Source organism: Pangasianodon hypophthalmus, chromosome 27 (genome assembly GCF_027358585.1).
Source record: "Pangasianodon hypophthalmus isolate fPanHyp1 chromosome 27, fPanHyp1.pri, whole genome shotgun sequence".
Taxonomy (NCBI): Eukaryota; Metazoa; Chordata; class Actinopteri; order Siluriformes; family Pangasiidae; genus Pangasianodon; species Pangasianodon hypophthalmus.
In genome coordinates this window covers 13846609-13871839 of record NC_069736.1, presented here as the reverse complement: position 1 = coordinate 13871839, position 25231 = coordinate 13846609, and the positions used below count along the sequence as shown (strand labels likewise).

Below are 25231 nucleotides of genomic sequence, written 5' to 3'. Positions count from 1 at the left end.
GTGAGTGAGTGAGCGGAACTATGAGCACGCTGAACGTGAAAAAGCTCAAAGTGAACGAGCTGAAAGAGGAGCTGCAGCGTCGTGGCCTGGACACTCGGGGTCTGAAGGCGGATTTAGCGGACAGGCTGCAGGCGGCGCTGGACGCCGAGGCCGCCGCCGGAGCAGCAGCAGCAGAAGAAGAAGGAGAAGAAGAGCAGGAGGCGGAAGAGGCGGAGGCAGAGGAGTGCGGGGGCGGAGGTAAACTATTTGTTGTCGGTTGCTATGTGGGCGGAGTTAAGATCAACAAAGGATGGTTTATAGTATACACTGTATGCACTAAATGTGGACACGTGACCATTACACCCATATATGGGCATTCAAAGTTGGAAGCACACAACTGTCTGGAATGTCTTTGTTTGCTGTATCATTACAATATCCCTTCACTGGAACTAACAGGCCTGAACCTGTTCCACCATAATAATGCTCCTGTACATAAATCCAGCTCCATGAAGACATGAAGACAAGAAGGTTGGAGTGGAAGAACGTGAGTGTCCTTTCACACTGAACACCTTTGGGATGAACTGGAACTCCACACCTTCTCACCCAACATCAGAGCCTGATCTCACTAATGCTCCTGTGAAAAGCTGAATAAACACAAATCCCCACAGCCACACTCCAAAATCTAGTGGAAAGCCTTCCCAGAAGAGCGGAGGTTATTACAAGAGCAAAGCATGGACCAACTCCATATTAATGCCATGCCTTTGGGATGGGATGTTCAGCATGCACGTATAGGTGTGATGGTCAGCTGTCCACATACTTTTTTCGTATAGTGTATACATTATACAGAGATTCTCAAAACTTATTTTACGCAGGAACCCCTTTCTGAAATAAAAATAGAAATAAATTCCAAGGACTTTCTTATGATCGCTGCACAGACTTGATTTTAACTACATACAGCACAAACTGTTAGGCATTATATTAATTTACTCGAGTTTTTATTATTATTATTATTATTATTATTATTATTGAACTCTCTATCAATCAGAATGGAGATTTGAAGAATTTGTATATCATGTTATATATTACAGCACTTCTCGTTTTATTTAAAATTGATTAAAGTTAACATTATTTATAGCAATTAATTAGGCTTATGATAAAATAATTGCCATAATAACTTTGATACTATATGATAATAAATTAGTCAGGGACTTGCCTCTGGATATAGATCACAGACCCCACATTGAGAATCATGGATAGACAAATAGAAGCAAATTGACACTAGAGGAGACTGCAAATACATGAACATATATATATATATCAAACCCGTGTTTTGACAGCTTTAGTCTGAATATATCATTGCATATCTCTTTCAAAAAGACAAAAAAAAAAAAATACAGGTTTCATATTTAGCACCTTGAGTCTGTACACGTGTATATAATACTTTGCGAGTAAAATAAAATATTCAAGGTGAATCAGATAATACAGGATTATTGACCAGTGGTGTGGATTGATGCCAGACTAAAATATTACCCACAAAATTGGATTATTGCTAAACTATTACCCATGAGCGACATTTTCGTTCACTGACTGACTGACTGACTCCCATTGTTGAAAACGGCATGCGCAGTGAGCCTAGCTCAATTTCAATCTAGCTACCATTAGCTAGCAAACAGTGAATGGTTTAGTAATACACATGCATCTGCTGCATTTTTTTCCACAAAACAGCCCATTTCAGAGTTATTTCAGGATCGTTGGAGAGAGAGAAGTAGCTTAGCTAAAGTTTCATTTCATGTAGGTGTATGTCCTTTCTTCTAGTGTTATTGAAGCTGAATGAAGGAGTGCAAGGAACGCATTTGTAGCTACATACTGGCCATATTTATCTACACTGTTACGTCGTTTACTTACGTGAAAGAGTGATTTCATAATCGTATACTGGCTGTATTTATCTCAGCTGTTATGTTGGTTATTTATATGAATATCTGAGCTGCATTTTTGATCTACTGGTGCCACAGCACCTCTTTTGAAACACAGGGCATTACCCAAAACTCTAAATTACATCTCAAGGACTTCTAATAAGAAGGATTTTTTCGTAGGTCTTTTAGACCCTACATAAATGACTCAGAGTTGTTGAAATGCCATTTATACTTAGTGATGAAAATACTATGGAGTTATGTACTACGTAGATAGTATGTTTAGTACGTTTAGTACTATGTAAATCTATATAAAATGATATATAGGAAGTACCATTGTAATTGGGATGGAAACACTAGTTACTTTTGTTAGTAAGAATTACAGTCCAATCTGGCAATCACGATGGAAGGGATTGATTTGAGGGTTCCTATGTGATGATTATGATATTTTAAGCTCATGCATATTTGAGATTTCTACACCAAGGTGCCTTTGAGCTATCTGGATGTCTTCAAGTCAAACCAACATGTTGTGATGAGGGTCACTTTAGAACGGGAAAGCAAACAGCAGTCAGCTTGTTTATGTGGGTTTTATTGCGCAGCTAGATCACACTTGCCTTGTCCTGTCCCTCCGTCGTGATTTGCATTTGCTGTCACATTTGTAGTATCTTTATATTTTGACCGCTGCTCCTCTGGACGCTCATGCAGGACGAGTACACAATACATTTCGCAAGAATGCAAATTAAATAATGTGGTAATACAGTAGTGCTGTTTTTATTATTATTATTTTTTTAGACCATGTATCATTCACTTGTGCTGGTTTTGAACCTAATGAGTATGGTATCTTCCTCCAGATTTTGCTGCTGATGTGTCGGGCAACGGAGAAGCCGACGTGTCTCAGTATGATGACGGAAACAACGGCTGTCAGAACCAGGAAGAGGAGGCAAACAGCGAGGAAGATGACAGTAACGAGAACAGCGATGCTGGTTTTGGATCGACCGACTTCACCTCAGATGATCTGGACCCACCAAAGCAAGGCTTCGGGCAGCAGATACAGCAAGGCTACGACGAGGATCAAGAAGCCGATTGGAGCTATGAAGAGCCAGCTAAGAGCCAGGGCTCGCAGGATCCTGAGGTGAAGCAGGAGTACGAGGAGCCGGATGCACAGCAAGAGCAGTTTGAGGAAGCACAGGAGCAGCCAGAAGTCAAAGAGCCAGAAACAGAACAGTCTCAGCAGCAGGTGACCGCTGTGAAAGGTGAGTCAAATTCAAATTCAGATTTTATTTGTCACATGAATAACCATACACAGTACGACTTGCAGTGAAATGCTTTATACAACTGTCCCGACATTTCCTGACAAAAAAAGATATAGAAAAATATTAAATATAAAGAAAAATACATACATACAAATATAAAGAAAAATATTAAATATAAGGAAAATATATACTTAAAAAATATACAAATATTAAATATAAGAAAAATATATACATAAAAATATTAAATATAAGAAAAATACATACATAAAAAATATATGAAGTGATGTAAAAAAACTGAATAGAGAATTCTCAACTCCTCCTCCTCCTCCTTTTTTTTTTTTTTTTTTTTTTTTTTGGGCAAAAACAGATTTTTGTAGATTTATTTATGCACAAAGTACTAAGCAAGAATTCATGCTGCATTGTAAATATATTGTAAGTATAGTTTTTTATTTTATTAAAAAGTACGTGGGGTGTCTGAAAATCTATACAACAAAACTCCACTCTGTATAATTATTATCTTTGTGATATGTTTTGTGTTAATGGGTGCCATTTGTTTTGTTTTTCTACGAAATAAAAGCGGAGTTAAAGAAGGACGATGACGCGCCGCCGCAGGAAGAGGCAGCAAATGATTGGACGGCCGGCGAAGGTGACGGAGCAGCGCAGGTTAAAATGGAAGACGACCAACAGACATCACAGAGCCGCAAAAGACCCTACGACGACGGCCGTGGATACGGATACTACGAGCATCGTGAAGACAGGAGGTAAATCTCCTGCCTGTGTTTATCCTTTACTACTCCTCCTTGTTCTTTATCCTGTCTGGAAACACACACACACACACACACACTTCTCCGTTTGTTCCGCAGGGGCCGGTCGCCTCAGCCTCCAGCCGAGGAAGAAGAGGAAGACTTTGATGAAAACCTTGTGGCTATTGACACCTGTGAGTACAAAGTGAAAAGCACAGTCACAGTGTTCTGTGTAATCATATCCATTCTTTCGACTCTTGTTATTGGTGTATTATCTCACATGCTGCTTTTTTTTTTATACAGATAACTGTGACCTGCATTTCAAGGTGTCTCGAGACCGGTACAGTGGCTACCCGCTTACCATCGAGGGGTTTGCATATTTGTGGGCAGGTGCCCGAGCTACTTACGGTGTTTCCAAAGGACGTATATGCTATGAAATGAAGGTAGTAATAATTGGGAAATTGAAGGAACATATTCATTTATAAATATTTATGTGTGTATATATATATATATATATATATTTTCTGTAAGCCCTAAACGATAAAGGCATTCTCTCTATTTAGATCAATGAGGAGATTTCTGTAAAGCACCTCCCCAGCAGTGAGCCTGATCCCCATGTGGTGAGAATCGGGTGGTCTTTGGACTCCTGTAGCACTCAGCTTGGTGAGTTGATAAGGAACCTACGTCCTTTTATTGATTTGCTTGTGTTGTTTTATGGGAAATATCAGTTGGGCAGCTTGGACTTGAAACTTGAGAGCCTGGTCTAGAAGAAAAACTGATAGTAGAAGTTTAATCTGTAGATTAAAGGAACACGCCAGCATTTTTTGTTTTTTTTTTAATCTTAATCTCTATCCACCGCATCTGAAACGATTGGCGTTCAAAACAGACTCAAGTTATATGGATTTAAAACTGAGCTAACAAATGTTTTGTTAGTTTTATATATCAGCAGCGTGGACAGTAGTTCAGCTGCGGGGTTTATATGAATGGAGCTGTTTATTTAGGGAGCATTTTCTTCTTCTTTTTTTTTCTCCTCTCTTTTTTCCCCTTGGTCTGGAAATTCCAAGCTTTAGTCAAATGTGTCATTAGTAAACAGGTTTCATGTTCTTTTCTCAGTGCAGGAAAATGTCCATGCCTGTCACACATACACTACAGCTGTGATAGTTAGAAAGTATGCTAAAAATGTTGGAATATTCCTTTAAATCATGTGACTTAATAAACTTTGACTTTCTGAAAATATTGGTTGTTCTATTTTTAACCTTATAGGAGAGGAACCCTTCTCCTATGGCTATGGTGGAACTGGCAAGAAATCCTCGAACTGTAAATTCGAGGACTATGGAGAGAGGTTTGGTGAAAATGATGTCATTGGCTGCTACCTTGTGAGTAATTTTTTTTATTTCCTCTGGTAGTAAGGAAATGCTTCACCCAGAAATACTGTCACGAGTACCAGTGAAGCAAGTCAGTGGCAGGTCTGGATGTACCTCACAGTTCCTTCACAGTGATATCTTGCTCCTTCATACAGGACTTTGAAAGCGGAGAGCAAGTGGAGATGGCGTTCTCCAAAAACGGCAAGTGGCTTGGGCCTTGCTACCGCATCTCTCGTGAGGAGCTGGCCGGTCGTCCTCTCTTCCCACACATCCTGGTGAAGAACTGCGCTATAGAGTTCAACTTCGGACAGAAGGAGGAGCCATATTTCCCTCCGCCTGAGGGCTACACGTTTATTCAGGAGCTGGCGTTGCAAGACAGAAGCAGAGGATCAGTTGGGCCAGCTACCAAAGCAGAGTGCGAGGTATCCTCATCGCTTCATTACAGTGTTTCAGTTCTGTCAAGAGAGACTGGAAGTAATAAGAATATTGTTTTGGGTATATGTGTTTAGCAGGAAAGCTAGCTCTAGTTTGAACACCCTTGCGTTCAGCTACATCTTGTAGAAGAGTAACGATGGTTTCTTCCTCATTATGGATCTCAATCTACATTCTATTATAAATACTATATACTGTAATACATTATTCTCTTCTCAGATTCTAATGATGGTAGGACTACCTGGCAGTGGAAAGACCACATGGTCCATTAAGCACTCCAAGGAGAACCCTGAGAAGAAGTTTAATATTCTGGGTACCAATGCCATAATGGACAAGATGAAGGTAAGGACGTATTACACATATCCTTCATTCAGGCTCCTTGTAAATTCCCCTCGTGACTCTTTATTTGCTTGCCTTTCCAGATGATGGGACTCCGCCGCCAGAGGAACTACTCCGGGCGCTGGGACGTTCTCATCTCACAGGCCACGCAGTGCCTCAATCGCCTCATCCAGATCGCAGCTCGCAAGAAACGCAACTACATCCTGGACCAGGTACTGTCATTTCCGCCTCCGCCTCTTGCACCATTCCCAACCCCACCCCCTACAGCTGGTCCCGATGCACATGTTCATTAATGCTCCTTTGCTCTCTCTATAGCACAAAAGCACCTGTGCAGACCAATTTATGATGTCACGCTTCATTCCGTTGTTGCCATTTTCTCATTTGTTTTCCTTTTTTGGTCTTGCTTAAAATGAAAGAAGAACAGGAAAGATTTGTAGCAGATTATTATACTTTCACGCTGAATATGTTTTGATTTCTACTTTTTTTATACTGCATGTGTTGTTATAAAGAGATGCCACACTGTGCACATAGTCCATGTTATTAGTAAGATGTTGAAAAACAAGTAATCACAGCCTGGTGAGTAAGAAACCACCTTCTGTTGCTATGGTAATCGTAAAAAGCCAACATCTTTTCGATGTTTATGAGTAGATTTACTTGGAAGTGTTGAATGTTGTTTTTAAAATGAACCTCAAGGTAAGTGGAACTAACTACGTTGAAGTTTCCAGGTCAGGTTCTGACAAGTCATGTTAAGGTAGGTAAGGGTCACATGGACGAACCTTGGGTCCTAAAGGAAATTGTAAGTATTGGAAGGTAGGTGATAAGTGTGTGTCTGTGCTTGGGCATAGGAGGACGTTTGAAACTTGGGTAAGTATGGGTAAGTAAGGGGACCCAGGAAAGAGTAGACCCCAATGCCAGTATTTAAAAAAAGTAATTGATTAGTATCCTGTTTGACTGAAGATCAATTCCGTGACTTGTAGTTGGTTCAGTTAGCATTCCTGGTTATTTGGATGAAGTTTATGTCAAGAAACGGATTGAAATCATGCCGGCTTGGTAAGACGTGGCAAAATCAGCCATTAATTTAAAAGACGACAACATGTAGAAGACAATCTGTATCATCTGTAGAGAAAGAAATCACTGGATATGATTCAGTTTAGTGGTAGCATTTGGCAAGTGTTTGGTGACTTTGGCTCAGTATGATGTAAAAGATGTTTTTGCACAAGAAATATGACACTAGGATCTCTAGAGAAGAAGCAATTTTGGTCCCCTTTTCTACTCTTAAAAAAAAAAAAAAAAAAATGCTGTTTGGATGAAACTTGGCTTCACTGCAGTCTCCAAGGTAAGTGAAATGCGGGGTTGTGAGAGGCAACCACTAGTCATTCCTGGACAGTAACTATAGCCATGAAAAAAAAAACTCTCACTTTCATTGTTGCAGGAATCCCAAACCCCTCCTTCGGAACGCAAAGCCATAACAAAAGCAAACAACTGAACAATAATGAACAAGCTTCTACTTCTTTCTTGTCACCATTGCTAGACAAATGTATATGGATCAGCCCAGAGACGAAAAATGCGTCCTTTTGAAGGGTTTCAACGCAAGGCTATTGTAATTTGTCCCACGGATGAGGATTTAAAAGAGCGAACATTAAAGCGAACTGATGAGGAAGGGAAGGATGTACCCGATCATGCTGTTTTAGAAATGAAAGGTAGGAATGCAATGGATACCCCCCAAAAAAAAAAAAAAAAAAAAAAAAACAATGCTTCAACTACACACCCAGATCTGCTTTTTGCTGTATTTTTGTTTGTTGTTTTTGTTTCTTTCTATTTTTAATTCTAGTTTTTTCTTCCAAATTGGACGACCCCCCCTTGCCGCCTCCTTCTGTTTTGCCAGATAAAAGAGCTACTTCTTCTTTTCTTGGTCTTTTATTTTCATCTTGTTCTCTGGCCTGTTAACCCTATTTCCTGCAAAGTCTCATTTCATGTCAGTACAACTGCATATCAATGTGCAGAATATGAAGTTATCCAGGGTATCAGCGGGTTCTTAAAAAAAAAAAAAAAAAAGGTATAAAAAGCTTTGTAAATGTTTCATCATTTGCTTCTTTTTAGAAACTAAATGACTACTATTCATAATTTTGATCTAATTTGAATTTCATGAGCATGTTCAATTTATTTGCGTATGTTTAACTACTAATTTTGCATGTACACATATATGTGGTGGTCTGGGAAAACCCATCAGATGTGGCTGTGGCTAAATTCTGGAAAAATAGCCCAAAGTAGTTCTGCTTGTACTTTGACACCTCAACTTTAAGAAACAAATATATTTATTGTTACTTTTTAATCGTGCCTTAGCTATCTTCTTGATCATGTTGTTTATGTTGTTTAAGGAGCCAGTTAACAAACATGGTGGTAAAAAATTCAGTCTGCGTAAAGATGTCTAAGATCTTTCTAGCTAACTTAGTTCTCATGAGAAATGGAAGTAGCTATGCGTAGCTATGCAATAATACACTAATCAGTGCGAAAAGCGGTTGTTTGATTTACGTCTTACGTGCTAAGCTTCATACTAGCTTAGCTGGCAGATAACGAACTGTGCTAGCTATGTACACTCAATTCTCAACGATCTCTGCTTCTTTGCCCCAAGCTCTAATTTTCTTCATAATGTCTCTATACACATTTATTGTATAAGACGAAACCACAGTTATAAGTTCCTCTTCCGTTTTCGCTGTAGTTCAGACCACATGCATCATACGATTGGTCCAAGGAATCATTCGAGCCAATTTTTTCTGTTTGTCGCTTTAATTTGCAAACTGAGAACCTCTCAGTTTAAAGTTGCTGTGGCTTTGTAACTCGTCGCTGAAATCGCGTATCATGCACGTACATAGAAAATAAATATTGACCTATCGCTTTGTTGCTTGTGTGTGAACGTAAGGTAAATGTGATTTCCTGATCCTCAGCGGATGTCAAGCTTTTTTATGTTGTGCGAGAGTTGTGCGAGAGTTGTGCGCCGTAGCGAAACAGACATAAGACTAATCACTTCGGATTGTAATCAGAAGCTGGTTCATGGTAATCCTGAGCCACTTTACATACACTTCTCTTTTGGAAGTAACTACAATTTAACCGCTTGCTACTGAGACGAAAGAAAGCCTGTAGTTTTCAGTGATATCTATCTATCTATCTATCTATCTATCTATATATATATATATATATGAGAGAGAGAGAGAAAATGTTCATTTTTCACCACGTGAAGGTTTTTCCCCACACCACCACACTGAGTCTCTTCGATATGTAGTGTTTTGTCGCAACACCTCCATATTTTATTTATTAAACCCACTTTCTCCCAAAATGTCCTCTGTTGGACTTCCACCATTTAAACATGCCATGAACACTTCGTCATAAATCTTGGACTTGCTGGACTTTGAAACAACTTGGTTTTTGTTGTGTTTTGTTTTTAGCGTTTGTGTCTCCAATGATCATAAATGTCAATGTGGCATTTGAAAAAGTAGTAAAAGTCAAAATAAAATTTGCCGATGCCTGCAGATACCCTGTTATTAATTGGCTTATATATAAAATCCTAATTAATTTCCAGAATAAATAATTATACTTAAGTCTATGATATTATTTTCAGTAGTAGATTAATTGTTTTGTTAGTGCGAGTATGCTTAAACTCTTTTTCTGGCAACTGTCTTTGTTTTCTTTCCCTTATATAATTATATCTTTTCATTGTTTACCCCTAATCCAGGACAAGTTTTGCCTTGGTCGACTAAGGCAATATTTGTCCAAGGTCCCCCCCTTGACTGTCCTAATACATCTTCTCCTCTCTGTCTCTTATCTTCCCCTCTTTCCCTGCCCCCTTACTTAATGTTTAGTTTTGGCCACTACTGAAAGATGCTAATGCTGATGCTCTTTATTTTCTCAACGACGCGGCCGTTCTCTCCCTCACTGCGTGCCCTCTGCCACCCTCAGCCAACTTCGTGCTGCCTGATGCCGGCGAGTTCCTGGACGAGGTGATCTTCACGGAGCTGCAGCGTGAAGAGGCCGACGCGCTCATCAAGCAGTACAACGAGGAGGGCCGAAAGGCTGGCCCGCCACCCGACAAGCGCTTCGATAATCGGCCCGGAGGCTTCCGCGGCCGTGGCTTCCAGCGCTACGAGCACCAAGGCGCTCCACAGGGAGCACGAGGCTCGTACCAGAACCGTGGCAGCTCTGGAGGAGGTGGCTACCGTGGAGGTAGTGGACTTTTCTGACCTGGTCTGAATTTTGAATCTTATTGTTCAGGATGGCATCAGTTCAGGGTTTTAACAATCCAAAATGTCCCCCATTAGGTAGTGCGGGTCTTACTGAATTCTGGCTTCCTGACGATTAAAAAAAGAAAGGAAGTTTATTAAAATACAATGAGAATAAAGTAATTCTAAGCAGAAATGCCACCTTTTACACATTTTTATCTAGGAGCTCTGCATTTTAACATCAGAGTAGGCTGGTCACTCAGAAATTACCTTTCTTTTTTTTTTTTTTTTTTTTTATTTTGCACCTACAAAAAAAAAAAGGCAGATGAGCCAGTTGATATGAATCTACAATGACAGTTAAGTAGGTGTTTTTAACTTCCTGATATTAACTGACACCCCAGGAAGCCCCGCCCCTTCCCCCTGAATCACATTAGTAATGTTTGTATGAAAGAAATGTAAAGTTTTCTAGTGCCTAAGAACAGTAGAAAGATTAGAGTAACTCTGTTCTTCCTGGTCATTATTGGTGTATAAGTTATTTGCTTTGTCTGGATGAAAGCCACAGAATGTAGAGAACAACACAACAATGTGACTTTAGCCAGTTTTGAGCAGCCTACCAGACTAATGTTGTGTGTTCCTCTGTTCCTAATGTAGCCTACAACCGTGGAGGGTTCAGCCAGAACCGCTGGGGGAGCAACTATAGAGATACAGGAGGCCGGGGAGGCTACAACCGCAACCAACAATCAGGAGGCAGCTACAACCACAGCCGCCAGGGCTCCTACAACAAAGGAGGCAGTGGAACCGGTGGTAGCTACAGTCAGTCCCAGGTACCAGACAGGGATTCACTTATATACACTTATATACATTTATATACACTTTACACCATCCTGTAGTTAAGTATTTTCCTGTAGCAGCACGCACTAACGTGCTTTATTCCTTACTTTTTAAAGCACACGTTATTTATAACAGACAGACAGTTAGATATGTCAGAAGCAAAGATTAGATGTTCTTGTATCCAGACGGTCGCTGCACAAAAAGGTGGTTTTTGTTGTCTAATAATTCCAAATGTGACTTCTCTTTTGTACAGCCTCAGAACTACAATCAAGGTTACAACCAAAGTTACAACCAAGGCAGCTACAGCCAGGGGTACAACTACGGAAACTACAGCCAGTACCCAAGTTACAACCAGGGCTATAACCAGACGCCTGCAGCCACGGGCCAGTCGTACAGTCAGCAGCAGCAGCAGCAGCAGCAGCAGCAGCAGAACTACAACCAGCAGTACCAGCAGGTCAGCTACAGCAACTACTGCTACTAATAATAATAAAAATTTCATATGATCAGTCAGACATTGTCTTTTTAATAGTTATATCAGAATGTGGTGACAAGCAACAAACCTAATAGAAAAATAACTAAACTGTATACAGTGTTATCAGCTTTAGCTGGGTTTGATGTCTGTTTTCTCTCCTTTCTTCATGATCGCAGTACGCTCAGCAGTGGCAGCAGTATTACCAGAACCAGAGCCAATGGAACCAGTACTACAACCAGTACGGAAATTACGGCAACTACCAGCAGGGCCAGGGCTCGCAGCAGTAGCCGTGTCCCCCCCTGTGGCTCTTCCATATCATTCCATCAGCTCTATTCTTCAGTTTTTTTTTTTGTTTTTTTTTAAATTAGTCTCTTTCACTTTCAGCCAGTCTTCCTTTTCTCTCAGACCATTCCCCCTGTGCTAAACGTTTGCTTTTACTCTCTTAACAGCCTCAGTTTTACAATTAACTGGATTTATTTTGCGCCCCCCATCATTATTACTGCGTTTTATTTTTGGATTGAGTAGTCCGCTTTGCTTCGGAAGCATTTCCAAACACACACTGACGCGTGTGATAAGTAGCGATGTGTAAAGTAGTTTGGTTCAGATTCTTGCTCGCGGGGATGCATATACATTTAAATAATTTCGATTTGAGTTTTGTATGTTGAACATTTGCATTATTTTATTTGTCTTCTAATCATATGTTTTGGAAAAAAAATTAGATTTCAAGTAGCCCTGTTAAATTGTTTATGGGATTCAGAACACAAGTGTATCTAATACAAGTGAAAATTTAAAGACCCTAATTTTTCATAACTTATAATAAATCATAATCAATGATGGATAACGTTTTATACCATTCTTACATGTCTTAATAGTTTCAGTTTTCTCCTTGTATCTACAATTTAGTGAGCACTATGTGGTTCTAAGTTTTTATACCTTGTACCATGTTTGTAAAACTGTATTGGCATGTTGTTGTTTTTTGTCTGATCAAAGCTCATTTTTTTGTATTTGAGAATATAATATGAAACGAAAGCATATTGTGTTTTGTGTTCTTTTCTGTTTATGAGAATCCCTATATTCCACACCTCATGTTACATACCAGAAATATTTAAATTGTTATGTCGTGTACCATGTTATTATATTTGGTAATGCAGTAATTGCAGGGCTTGTGTAGGCCATTTAAAAATACTGTATACGTACAATATGGACAATGCATTTATTATATTCCAAAAGAAATGTTGCTTTTGGAACATTTCATCACCATTTGGACTAAAAGAAAATGTTTCATTTATACCAACTAGACAGCGTGCTCGGTTTCACAGATTCACATCATTCTTACACTTTAGTATAACTAGTAACAGTGATGTCTGCCAGACATAAGCATCTTATTACCTTATTAAATTTGTTCTTGTGCTCGTAACACCACCCAAATTTGTGATGTCACACAATTTAATAACCACCCCAGGTATAAAAATTGTATTGTAGAGGCTTAATCTCATACTTTCTCCTTGCATAATACTAGTTTCTGCACACCACATGGTATATTTTTATAGGAAAATAATCAAAAATCAACCCTATTTGAAAATTGGACAACCTGTTATTGGAATATAATCAATGATGGGTTGATTGTTTTCCAATAACAGTACCTTCTAAAGTGTTTTTTTCCTCTAATACCACAGCAATAATGACAGGTTGTGATTTCCATCACCAAAAAATTTAAAATAAAAAATCAGGGAGTCCTTTGTTTTGCTTCCCAGATTGAGAACTACTCACAAGAAGCAGACATTGCATGTCCTCCTTACCAAAGTGCAGAGTTTATATTTTATTTACTTATTGTGTTCTGTGTACATTGGCTGTACTGTTCACGAGTCGTATTGACTTTGTGTAGCTCATACATAAAATAATATTTGAGAATGACCAATCTAATATGAATATGTTTTTATTTTTGGGCAGCAGTAAAGACACAGGTGGTGTGGTGGTGGAGTAGCTTGGTCACTTCACAGCTTCAGGGTCTGTGGTTCAATCCTGAGCTCAGGTTACTGTCTGTGTGGAGTTCCTCATGTTCACCACCATGTTTATGTAGGTTTCCTCTGGGTTCTGTGGTTTTCTCCCAAAAAACATGCTGTTAGGTGGATTGGCTATGCTAAATTGCCCATAGGTGTGTGTGTGTGTTTGCCTGGTGCTTTGTGATGGATGGTGAATTCTTGCCCATGAACACAAGAGACATTTCTCATACTTGCCTGCAGGTGTGCATAATCAGATATGAGTGCAAATAAGACATAGAGGTAATGTAACAGAGTGAAGTCCACTATTTCTTTACTTTTTGTCAAAAGCAGTTGGTTTTAGTTGATATTTCACCACTTTTTTGTAATCGGATCTATTCACAGGTCAGAAAGGCCTGAACATAACTTAATATAAATATGAAGTGGTTATAGCAAATGCACCAAAAGTAAATATCATTTTTATGTTCAACAGAGAAAAGTTTTAGGTCTTAAAAAAAAATTAGTATGGTTCCACTTTAAATAAAAACATTTAAACGGCCATTTTGACCCAACACAATGGGTTAAATGGGCCTAAATATAAGAAATAAAAAAATTATATTTTGTGTTTTAATTCTATATTAATTATAATTATTATAATCAACGATAATTAGTTAGAATTGTATGTAATTATATTGTTACTTTTGCGTTAAATATACATTTAAAAAAAAAAAAAAAAAAAAGACCCGGAAGTGCTCGGGCGAGCGTGCAGCGTCTTCGCTCGCGCTTAGGAAATTGTTCCGTGTCGTTTCAAGATGGCGCCTTTGTAGGTAGAAGTCGGATTTAAAGCTGTATTTCACAGTTTCCTCGACTCTTACTCAACGAAACACGATCTCAGTAAGTTAATGTACTTCATTCACTGCATATTCTTGGGCTTGAACATAACTCAAGTCAGTTTAATGCTTATAGTTTACACTTATTAAGAGAACGCAGCAGTGGCTAACGTTAGCCGCGACAACCGGCTTCATTTTCCCGTTTGGAATTAAAGGAGCAGTAGTCGATTATTTCATTCATTGCTTGTACAAATAACCATGGAAGACATGTAGAACGTGATACAAAACAAAACAACGCATTAAGCCGTTGCCTTTGCAAAAAATATATTAAGTCGCTGAGAAAACCCGTTTGGAAAACTGAGTTCCGGGCCGGAATGTTTGTTTATGTATAGAAGCGGCTCCTGTCAGTCATTTTATAGACACTATACTCTACGGGCCACTACAGATCCTGGGGGCGGAGCTTCGTGAATATGGGCGGGGATCATTCAAACATCAAACCCATCTAACCACTGCAAATCTAATATTGAAAAAAAGACTACTTTTACCTAATGCACCTTTAAAGACATGTACAAGTAAAGTCATGTATGCAGATGTGCACTGCAAATGTTTCAGTGCAATGTGGGGATGTCACTCTGGTGTTATAATACACGACTACCAGTTAGCCTAAGCTGAAAAGCTTCCTGTTAGGTACACAGTCTATTACAGAGGCTGTAGAAACCGTTACTCCATAAACATTTGTACGGAGAGTTCCCTGTTCCTGCATAAAACCATTTCTCAGGAATAAACAAGTGGTTTGTGGAATCCCTGAATGTTCGTTTTCCCATGTTATCATTTGTTTACAGAAAGAGTTGTGATCATTCGGGACTTCAGGATGGAGTCGAGCTCCGGAGAAAAGCAGCAGCGCTCCAGTGTGGCATCCCAGTTCTTCACGGGGGCAGAGGATGCGGCCAGCGATATGACCACGAACGAAAAGGTGTCACTAGTTTGTTCCAGGACAGACTTTGACTTTGATAGTGCAGTTCTGGACCATTAAAGGACAACTCTACTCCAAAACACATGAGATGTGTTTAGATTGTAATATTTTGTGATGTGATTAGTGATTCTGGTGCTTTGTATTCATTTATTCCTGTGAGAACTTAGTAGACCAAAAAAAAAAAAAAAAAATGCTAAAGTGCCGCTGCATCGTTGAGATGAATTCCCAAAATCAGAAGGTAGTCAAATGGCATTGTGAAACCAAAACTTAAAAATTTTTTTTTTTTAAATCAGAGTTTAATTTCAAAATAAATGTTAATTATGAATATAAATGTTAATTTGCAAGTCATTTAGGCTGGATTTTGACTTTAAGTTTGCTTTTCTGCTCATTACGATATTATCCAAGTGATTTAATCGTATTTTCTTACAAGTACATTTATATTCGCACTCCAGGTCGTGGACCTTCTGAACCAGGCCGCTTTAATGTCCACCGATGATAAACTCACTGCCCTTAAGCAGGTAAGCTGATTTCTAATAGACTGTCTGATGTTCAGTGAATGATTTCAGGCTCACCGTATGTGTTTGCTTTGAACATTAGGTGCAAGAGTTGATTATTAATAAGGATCCTTCATTGCTTGACAATTACCTGGATGTAAGTACAATCTCCTCTTGAGGGAAACTCAGATACAATTAGGAACTCGGCGCACCAGGTTAAAAGTCATCTCTCTCTTCTGTCATGTTTGATCAACAGGAGATGCTAGCATTTCAGAATGACAAATCAATCGAAGTGAGGAAATTTGTTATTGGTTTCATTGAAGAAGCATGGTAAGTTTCAAATTCCATTGTCAGATTTCTTATTATTATTCTAATTATTATTATTATTATTATTATTATTATTCAGATCAGATTCCACTGTTTAAAGGGAGAATTTAATTGGGCTGGATAGAAAAGTCAGGTGGTCTTTTTTGCATGTTCTGTTTCAGTAAAAGGGACAACGAGCTCTTGCTGAAGCTTTTAGGGAATTTAAACATGGTGTTAAAGGACGAGAGCGTAAACGTTGTGAAGAAGGCCATCCTGACACTCACTCAGCTTTACAAAGTGACACTGCAGGTATTCATTATTTCCCCTGGCTTAAAATGTCTTCCTTTTTTAAAAAAATTTTTTTTTTATGAGTCTTTTATCATAACCGATCATTCTGGTTTGTCGTGCCAGTGGCTACTGCGCACGAAGAGCATCTCCGACGTGCAGGAGGGATGCTGGGACATGGTGACCCAGATGAAGGGGGAAGTTCTGGCTCTGCTCGACTCGGATAACGACGGCGTTCGGACGCACGCCATCAAATTCACCGAGTCGCTCATCATCACGCTGTCGCCTCGCACGTCTGACTCGGACGTCCCCAAGAAGCAGGAAGGGGACATCAGCCTGGACAAAGTTCCAAAGGACCATTCATATATTCGCTACGGTGGGTGGAGCTGGACTCAGTGACAACATGACAACATATTACATCATCATCCCTTAAGTTTAGGTTTAGACTACAAACTAGTACTTCACTATGTAATTTTTTAACGCCCCAAAAACATGATCTTGATCTTCAAATCTAGTGTTACTGATCCCTAATTTTAGATTGTTTATCATACTAGGGGTGAATCACCATTTGCTAAACAGAAGCACACAGCTAGTAGAAAAACTACTAGTGGTTTATTTTTGGCTTCTCCCCTTTTCTGTTGAGGGAAGGACCCAAAAATATGCCTCAATCCCCTCCATCTATTTTTCTCTTTTCCCCACAGATGTTCTGTGTGAAGAGGGAAAGTCAGCTCTGGAGCAGCTCCTGAAGTTCATGGTTCACCCGGCCATCTCCAGCATTAATCTGACCACAGCTCTGGGCTCCCTGGCCACGCTAGCCCGACAGAGACCCATGTTCATGTCTGAGGTCATACAAGCTTATGAGACTCTACATGGTAAGTGATGAGGGCGCTGAGTATGGAGTCTAGGTCCAAAAAGGGTTTACTCCATCACAGAATATAACAGCAAAAATTAATATCAAAATAAAATATAATTGACAAACTGTTGAGGGGGAAAAAGAAACTTGAAAGGTATTTTATTTACATTTGTGATATTGTGTACTTCTAACATTGTGATTTCTGGATGTTATTCTAATTAGTATATCTAAAAGGATGATTAATTAATTGTTATTCCATTAAACGCATAGTAAATTAATACAATTCAAACTTTTAATAATTTGTCAAAACTAATATGAAATTGCATTTAATTGAATAGAGAATACAGTACTGAAGATTTTTGCACATGCTGTTTGTTTTTGTGTGTATGTTTGTGACACTTTAATTCATTTAAAAGTTAACTTGTGCATGTTTCCAAAACCTTCAATTATAATTAAAAAGCTCCTCGCTGTGCACCCTACTATATCTATCATAACTGTTCTGTTTTTGCTTCTGACCTTCTTGCGCTTTGCCTTTCGTAGCCAACCTGCCCCCGACGCTTGCCAAGTCTCAGGTAAGCAGCGTGCGCAAGAGCCTTAAGCTGCATCTGGTGTCCGTGCTGCGGCACCCGAGCAGCGTGGACTTCCACAGCCAGATCTCTACACTCCTGCTGGACCTGGGGATGGCCCAGAGCGAGATCGCCCGCTGCGTGCCTGCCGCCGCACAGGTTCGCAAGAGACCGCGGCACGAGCCTTACAGCGAGGGCAAGCGGATCAAAATGGGTGAGCGAAGAGAGCTGTTTTTACCTGATATTCTTTCAACTTCATTGGGCAAATCATTGGTATACTTTTGCACAGCTTTTAGCAGCAAAGTGATCTGATTACTAATTACTAAATTACTAATATCACTGCCCTATTTAGAACCCACTCTGATTGAGGATGATGACGATAAGGAGGAGCCGGCACCCATCATTGCACCCAAGCCACTGGCCACCACGGGCACGCAGTCTGCCATAGACCTCACAGCAGAGTTCCTGCTGCCTCTGCTCACACCAGAGAACGTGGCCAACCTGGTACACGCTTCACTCAGAATTATTTTGCTATACTCCTGTGAAACTACTGAGGTATGAGTACTCATTATGTCATTCCGTTTCCTGGGTCAGGTGCTCATTAGCATGGTTTACCTGCCAGATAACATGCCAGCCTCCTTCCAAGCTACTTACACACCTGTGGAGTCAGCAGGCACAGATTCCCAAATCAAACATCTGGCCAGGCTCATGGCCACGCAGATGACCGCAAGTGGACTTGGACCAGGTCAGGAGTGGTTTTTTTTTTTTTTTTTTTTTTTCTTTTCATGCAGCTTTATATTTCTTATTTAAACAAATGGCCAAGTTTCAAAGGAATCTGAGACACAAAATGTCCTCGTCTCCTTCTCAACCCTCAGGTCTGGAGCAGTGCAAAGCCCGAGACGAAGAAGGGAAGGAGGTAGAGGCTGATGCTGCTGTGGCAGAGACCAGCTCTAAAGACCCCATCATCATCCGGAAAGTGTCAGCGGTGTCTCTGGGCCAGGCCATCTCTGTAGTCGGGGCCTACAAGAGCGAAGCCACGGAGGAGACGCCTCAGGCCAAGAAACTCCCAGAACCCATTCTGCCTTCTACACAGCCCAAGTACAAACCTTATATTAAAACACAGAGGCTGTAGTTTGTAATTTTCTTTCCGTTTTTCATTACACCATTTTCGTTTTTGCAATCAGAGCACCTGGGAGCAGTGGACGAAAGAAAGTCTTCCGATTGGCTGATGTGGTCCAGCCCTTGTCCGACTCCCAGATCGATAAGCTAAACAGCATGGCCGTCAGACGCATCCTCCAATCGGAAAAGGCCATCGCAAGAAGCGGGATGTCCCATGTGAGCGGATTTAGGATTAGATTCCCAAACCTCTATGTCTTATTTTGTATTAACCCTATAAATATCGAGCATAGGTTTACAGATTAGACATAAATGTTTAAAGTTAGTGGACTAATCCGATGTCTCGCAGGTTCGCGTGAAGCTGCTAGCAAGACTAATCACTCAGTTCAAGGGTGCAATGAAGGACGACATGCTGCGTTTCATCCTGGAGGATATCCGGAGCCGCATCGACCTCGCTTTCGCGCTTCTCTATCAGGAGTACAACCAGTACCTGAGCGAGCTGCCGTCAGGCTCGCTGGACAGCTATGAGCACTGCTTATTCGCGCTGCTCTCAGGCCTCCAGGAGCGGCCTGAACAGAGAGACGGGTGAGTCGCATTGACCTACAGCTGTGCATCACAGGAACTCTTTATCTCTGCCCTCAATATTTTCTAACGAACCTGGTTGCTCCCGTAAACCCCACAAATTATTTGAACTCTGAATATGCACCAGTAGAGAACAAGAGGGTGCACTGTGGTTAGGGATTACAAAAATGACTCTAGTTTTAGCACTAAATGTGGAATATACCAATGTTTATAGCCTAGATTTCACATATACATTGTTCAGTCCATTTAAAACGAACTTGGGTGTGTTTATCCCATTTTGGATATCTGGAGCCAAGGGAGCAACATGAATCATGCTGTATATATTTCAGTTGTAGGAAACACCTGGCTTTGAAATTCAAATCCTTTCTCTTTGCAGGCTGTTCAATAAGTTGGTGCTCGAGGCTCCTCTGATCACAGAGTCAGCCCTGGAGGTGATCCGGCGCTACTGTGAGGACGAGGTGAGACACACTGCTAATCATTTCAGTACATCCATGAAGTTATGCAGTTGGATTCATGTAGTCTATGCTTGCTTTTGTTAGGAAGTAGTATTTTGCTACAAGCGTTTAGATGCTAAATACAGAAAACTTCACCATATCAACAATTACATGTTTTTAAAATCTGTTTATGTGGCATATCCGCCATACAGTTCCATGTGTAAATGGTTACTATAGCAATGACAATGTTTTAGAATAAGAGCATTAATATAAACCTGTGATTTGCACCTCAGCACCTTCTGACCAATCAGATTCGAGCATTCAGCAGTGTAACGTTCCTTCAGCAAGTTGCCGAGAAAACAAACCGATTTTTACTGTGAAATGAAAGTTTTAAAGCTTTGCATTTTGTGTGTGTGTGTGTGTGTGTGTGTGTGTGTGTGTGTGTGTGTGTGTGTGTGTGTGTGTGTGTGTGTGTGTGTGTGTGTGGTTGCAGTCTCGTGTTTACCTCGGCATGCCCACTCTAAAAGATCTCATCCTGAAACGCCCTTCCAGACAGTTCCAGTACCTCCACGTTCTCCTGGATCTCAGCTCTCACGAGAAAGAAAAAGTGTGTTTTTCCCCCTGTACCAGTACATTTTCCTCCTCTGCTCATCGTTTCCTTTCCAGAAGCTGCTAAATGTCAGTATTAAAAAAAAAAATTGCTTTTGTTTGTTGAAGGTGCGCTCAGCTGCTTTGAACATCATCAAGTGGATGTATGAGAAGGACCACCTGCGAGACTACATTGAAAAGTTTGCTCTGAACTACATGCAGCTGCTGGTTCACCCGAACCCGCCCTCGCTACTGTTCGGAGTCGGAGAGGACACAGGTTCGAAAAAGCTTCCCTGCTTTTCATTGAACTACAAAAAACATTGCATGCCTTAGACACTAATATTTCTCACTCCCTTCACACTCCCTTCTTCTGGGCTTAGAGTTTGTAAAGTCACTTCGTGTATGAGAAATAGACCTTAAATTAGTTATGATTTTTGTTTTGTTAATAGTTTAAATATACTAACATGTCAACATGATACAAACAACATCACTAGCTGTTATTGATTGTAACCATATTATACTTCTGGCTTTCGTGTTCAGAGGTGGCGGCTCCCTGGACGGAGGAGACGGTGAGACAGTGTCTGTACCTCTACCTCTCCCTCCTTCCTCTCAACCACCGCTTGGTCCACGAATTAGCGGCCGTCTACACCGAAGCCATCGCTGACATCAAGCGCAGCGTGCTCCGTGTCATCGAGCAGCCTGTATGCCTTCACTCAAGTGTCTCTCATTTTGCACCAAGTGTCAAAACACCCTTAAAGTATTCACCTGTTTAACTCTTTTCATTTACTTTGCTCTTCAGATCAGGGGAATGGGCATGAACTCTCCTGATCTCTTGCTGCTGGTTGAAAACTGTCCCAAGGGGGCGGAGACTCTGGTCACACGCTGTCTGCACATACTGACTGATAAAGGTACAACCACGTTCTGTTTTGATGACTTTGACACAAATGTTTGTTTATGTCTGTTAGGAGCCATTCTCTTATCCTCTGTCCATCTGCAGTCCCTCCGTCTCCGGACTTGGTGGAACGAGTACGGGATCTCTATCACAAACGAGTGCCAGATGTGCGTTTCCTCATCCCGGTCATCAACGGCCTGGAAAAGGTCTGTCCCTCTTCCTTTTTATGCTTCCACTCAATTCCATACTGAAATGCAGCCAGTGTTACTTGATGCACTCTCTGTAACTGTAGTTTCATAGTAGTGGATTTTGTAATAGCACTTTTACTGTATTTAACAGAAAGAGGTGATCCAGGCATTGCCCAAACTCATCAAGCTGAACCCCATAGTAGTCAAAGAGGTCTTCAATCGCCTGCTGGGCACACAACACAGTAAGGACGCATTACAGACTTTTTTTTTTTTTTTTAGGTTTACATTATCATTCTGATGTGACTGATATGTGACACCAGGCTAAATAGGTCACACTACTGAGCTGACTCGCATTCGCAAAACAATGACTAGAAGTTATGACTAGAAGAGTGCCACTGAAATTAAATGTTTAAAAGGATCGATTGATCATGTGACCCGAGAAGCAGTTAACATCGTTCGTAGAGGTGCTAACATCTATGATTTAGCCGTAGAGAAATGCCCAATAATACAGAAAACTTGAGCTCTTTGATAGATTTTGATACTGTAAAGCTGTCTGAAATCTTTAGAATAATGTTGCGCGTACTCTTCAGGTGAAGGTAGTTCCTCCGTGTCTCCTCTGACTCCTGGCGAACTCCTCATCGCGCTCCACAACATCGACTCCACCAAGTGTGACATGAAGTCCATCATCAAAGGTAACTGCTTTAGATAGGCTTTAAACTTCACACCTCTTTTTTAGGTACAGTATTTAGAGGAGCAAGTCTGTGCTTATTTAAATATCCTGTTCCTTACATCCGTAATCGTCCAAACCCGTAGCTACTAACCTGTGCTTCGGCGAGAAGAACGTGTACACATCGGAGGTGCTGGCTGTGGTGATGCAGCAGCTAATGGATCAGAGTCCTCTCCCTATGCTGCTCATGCGAACCGTCATCCAGTCGCTTACAATGTACCCTCGCCTGGCCGGCTTTGTCATGAACATCCTCACTCGCCTGATCCCCAAACAGGTGCGTCACTTCACTCTGAGACTAATGACCTGCACTTTTTTAGGGCTCTTTATTCAGCTGGAATTACAGAATGAGTTGTAAGTTTCTGTTGTAGGTTTTCAGGTCTGTGTAATTGTAGATCGTAGCAGTCAAAAGTGCAGATTATCGTTTCATCAATCTCACGTTTCTGTTTGTGAGTAGACAAAGACGTGCACTTCGTTGTCAGCAATAGCAAGACACGGTGGACCGTATTCAGAGTCTGCGACTTAAATCTAAACGTTACATTAATATTTGCTTGAAGGAAAGTCAGTCATATTCAGCAGATGTATAGGTTGATATTTTGGGTCCTTTAGTCAGATTTGCAAAATAATAAAAAATATAAAAATAAAAAAATAACCGCTAGTATTTCATGCCTGTGAGGTTGCAAGATTTTTCTTGAGTAGAAGCAGCTTAATAGCCTCTAGACCACTGCCTTTAATCACAAGCTCAAGCCTGAAACAACCCGGGATAGAAAATGCGGACTGGAGAAGGAAATAAAAAAGACTAATATGATAATATAGGAATGAGACAATGACAAGCATTTAAATTATTATTATTATTATTATTATTATTATTATTATTGTTATTATTATTATTATTTTTTAAATCACAACCTGTCTTCTCACTTGCTTGGAATATACCTTAGTCTATGACGTTGAGTAATGTCCTGGGTGTGTGTGTGTGTGTATGTGTAGGTGTGGAAGTACCCCAAGGTGTGGGAAGGTTTTGTGAAGTGCTGCCAGCGCACCAAGCCGCAGTCCTACACCGTTCTGCTACAGCTGCCGCCCGCTCAGCTAGCCAGCGTGTTCGAGCGCTGCCCTGAGATGAGGGAGCCTCTCCTACAGCATGTCCGCTCCTTTACCCCACACCAGGTAAAGAAACATCACCATCCAAAGTTTTTTTTTTTTTTAAATCCAGTGGTAGCTTTTTTTGTGCTTATTTTGACAAGATTTGGTCTACTTTGCATGTGTGTGTTTATATATAGCAAGCCCACATTCCATCATCCATCATGGCTATTCTGGAGGCTAACAGTAGGATGCCAGAGCCAGAACCACCACAGCATGAACCTGAGCTCATGAAAGCACATGAGGAGAGAGAGGTCAGACTTGGAAATGCATTAACAGTTCATATTTAAATAGTGGAAAATTAAACGTCTCAGGAATGTGCAGTTAAAGCGTATCTTTTATCCTTTAGTTACACACTCAGGTATTTGTGAGGCCCATAACACAAACGGAAACTCCAGCTCCAGTTGTAGTAGCTCCTCCTGAGCTAGCACCCGAGTCAGTCGCCAGAAGGGAGGAAATGGAGGAGCCTATGGAGGAAGGAGAGGCAGGTACAGAATGTCTAGAGATCGCCACCGAAGCCACAACACAGGTAAGAATCCACATCTTCATTTTATCAGTATGATCAGCTGATATTTATGTTACCTCCGTGCCTGTATGATGAGGTGATGGACTAACGCTAACTTTTAATCATGGCAGATTGAAGCACTTGAAAATGAATCCGGAGCCACCCCTGTTTCCCAGGAAAAGGCAGAGGAACCAATGGAGACAACTACAACCGAACCTGCAGAAGACCAGCCGCGAGAAGTGGTGGACGACAGCGGCGCAGAACCTGAAACACGAGCAGACGATCCTGAATAAAACGAACACGTGCACTGACAAAATCGTCTTCTCTCATCCAAGTTCAGCATACCTGTCTGAGTCTGAGATCTAGAACTAATAATATAGTTTATTGTTTATTCTGATTACTTAGATTTTTTTTCCCCTTAGTTCTGTACTGTTGTGAAAAAAATATTGCTTTTGGATAATAAAGAACTCTGTGTACAGTTTTCTATTTTGTGTGAGCTTTTTATCCTACAAAAATATGTCATGGCACATTCTTTAAACTTGTTATTGATCTCAGAAGAAAATAAAGCTGCATTACACTCCAACAGCCCCAACAGGAAGGAAGATACATTATATGGCCAGAAATTTGCAGACATCTGACTATCACAGTCATATTTGCTTTTTGAACAACCCATTTCAGATATAGTCTCCCTTTGCTGTTGTAATAACCTCCACTCTCCTGGGAAAGGCTTTCCACTAGATTGTGGAGCGTGGCTGTGGGGATTTGCCCATTCAGCCTCAAGAGCATTAGTGAGATCAGGCACTGATGTCAAGTGAGAAGGTCTGGGGCACATTCATTCCAATTAATCCCAAAGGTGTTCAATGGGGTTGACATAAGGGCTCTGTGCAGGACACTCGAGCTCCTCCACACCAACTTTAACACGCCATGTCTTCATGGAGCTCGCTTTGTGCACATGTGCATTGTAATGCTGGAACATGTTTGGGCCTCATTAGTTCCAGCGAAGGTAAAATTGTAATGCTACAGTATACAGAGACATCCTGTGTAATTGTGTGTTCCAAATTTGTGGCAATAATTTGGAGAAGACCCAGATATGGGAGTGATGGTCAGGTGTCCACAAACCTTTGGCAATATAATGTATAATGTTCTCCTTTGCCTTTGTTTACAATGACAAAAAGGGAAATTCTCCATGAATTGATGTCAAATGTACTAAATTCACTGTTAGACAGTAAAAGAACCATT

At 40.6% G+C, this 25231-nt stretch overlaps 2 protein-coding genes across 2 annotated transcripts; both read left to right on the top strand.

The window, feature by feature from the left end:
* Nucleotides 1-20: 20 nt before the first annotated feature.
* On the top strand, nt 21-12569 carry hnrnpul1l (heterogeneous nuclear ribonucleoprotein U-like 1 like). Its single transcript, XM_034300473.2, has 15 exons — nt 21-237; nt 2741-3142; nt 3720-3903; nt 4006-4079; nt 4189-4328; nt 4449-4548; nt 5149-5261; nt 5405-5671; nt 5901-6023; nt 6104-6232; nt 7552-7720; nt 9975-10238; nt 10886-11058; nt 11319-11519; nt 11714-12569. Exons 1-15 carry the CDS (start codon nt 21-23, stop codon nt 11822-11824), a joined length of 2667 nt encoding a protein of 888 aa, XP_034156364.2. The 3' UTR covers nt 11825-12569.
* Nucleotides 12570-14285: 1716 nt separating this feature from the next.
* Nucleotides 14286-24474, top strand: sympk (symplekin). Its single transcript, XM_026922471.3, has 27 exons — nt 14286-14410; nt 15189-15319; nt 15772-15837; nt 15917-15970; nt 16070-16143; nt 16302-16428; nt 16531-16780; nt 17106-17276; nt 17798-18037; nt 18176-18327; nt 18418-18568; nt 18699-18921; nt 19008-19158; nt 19289-19524; nt 19898-19979; nt 20449-20562; nt 20673-20820; nt 21084-21244; nt 21343-21451; nt 21541-21641; nt 21775-21865; nt 22214-22315; nt 22437-22624; nt 23338-23514; nt 23628-23741; nt 23837-24016; nt 24124-24474. The coding sequence occupies exons 2-27, from the start codon at nt 15218-15220 to the stop codon at nt 24283-24285; spliced, it is 3726 nt and encodes a 1241-aa protein (XP_026778272.3). The 5' UTR covers nt 14286-14410; nt 15189-15217; the 3' UTR covers nt 24286-24474.
* The last annotated feature ends 757 nt before the right edge of the window (nt 24475-25231 follow it).

Excerpts from the sequence above, each read along its gene's own strand:
- hnrnpul1l (XM_034300473.2), top strand. The coding sequence starts at position 21 with ATGAGCACGCTGAACGTGAAAAAGCTCAAAGTGAACGAGCTGAAAGAG. Across the intron at positions 238-2,740 it reads AGAGGAGTGCGGGGGCGGAG|ATTTTGCTGCTGATGTGTCG; the intron begins GTAAACTATTTG and ends ATCTTCCTCCAG. Across the intron at positions 5,262-5,404 it reads ATGTCATTGGCTGCTACCTT|GACTTTGAAAGCGGAGAGCA; the intron begins GTGAGTAATTTT and ends TCCTTCATACAG.
- sympk (XM_026922471.3), top strand. The coding sequence starts at position 15,218 with ATGGAGTCGAGCTCCGGAGAAAAGCAGCAGCGCTCCAGTGTGGCATCC. Across the intron at positions 15,838-15,916 it reads AACTCACTGCCCTTAAGCAG|GTGCAAGAGTTGATTATTAA; the intron begins GTAAGCTGATTT and ends TTTGAACATTAG. Across the intron at positions 15,971-16,069 it reads TGCTTGACAATTACCTGGAT|GAGATGCTAGCATTTCAGAA; the intron begins GTAAGTACAATC and ends TTTGATCAACAG.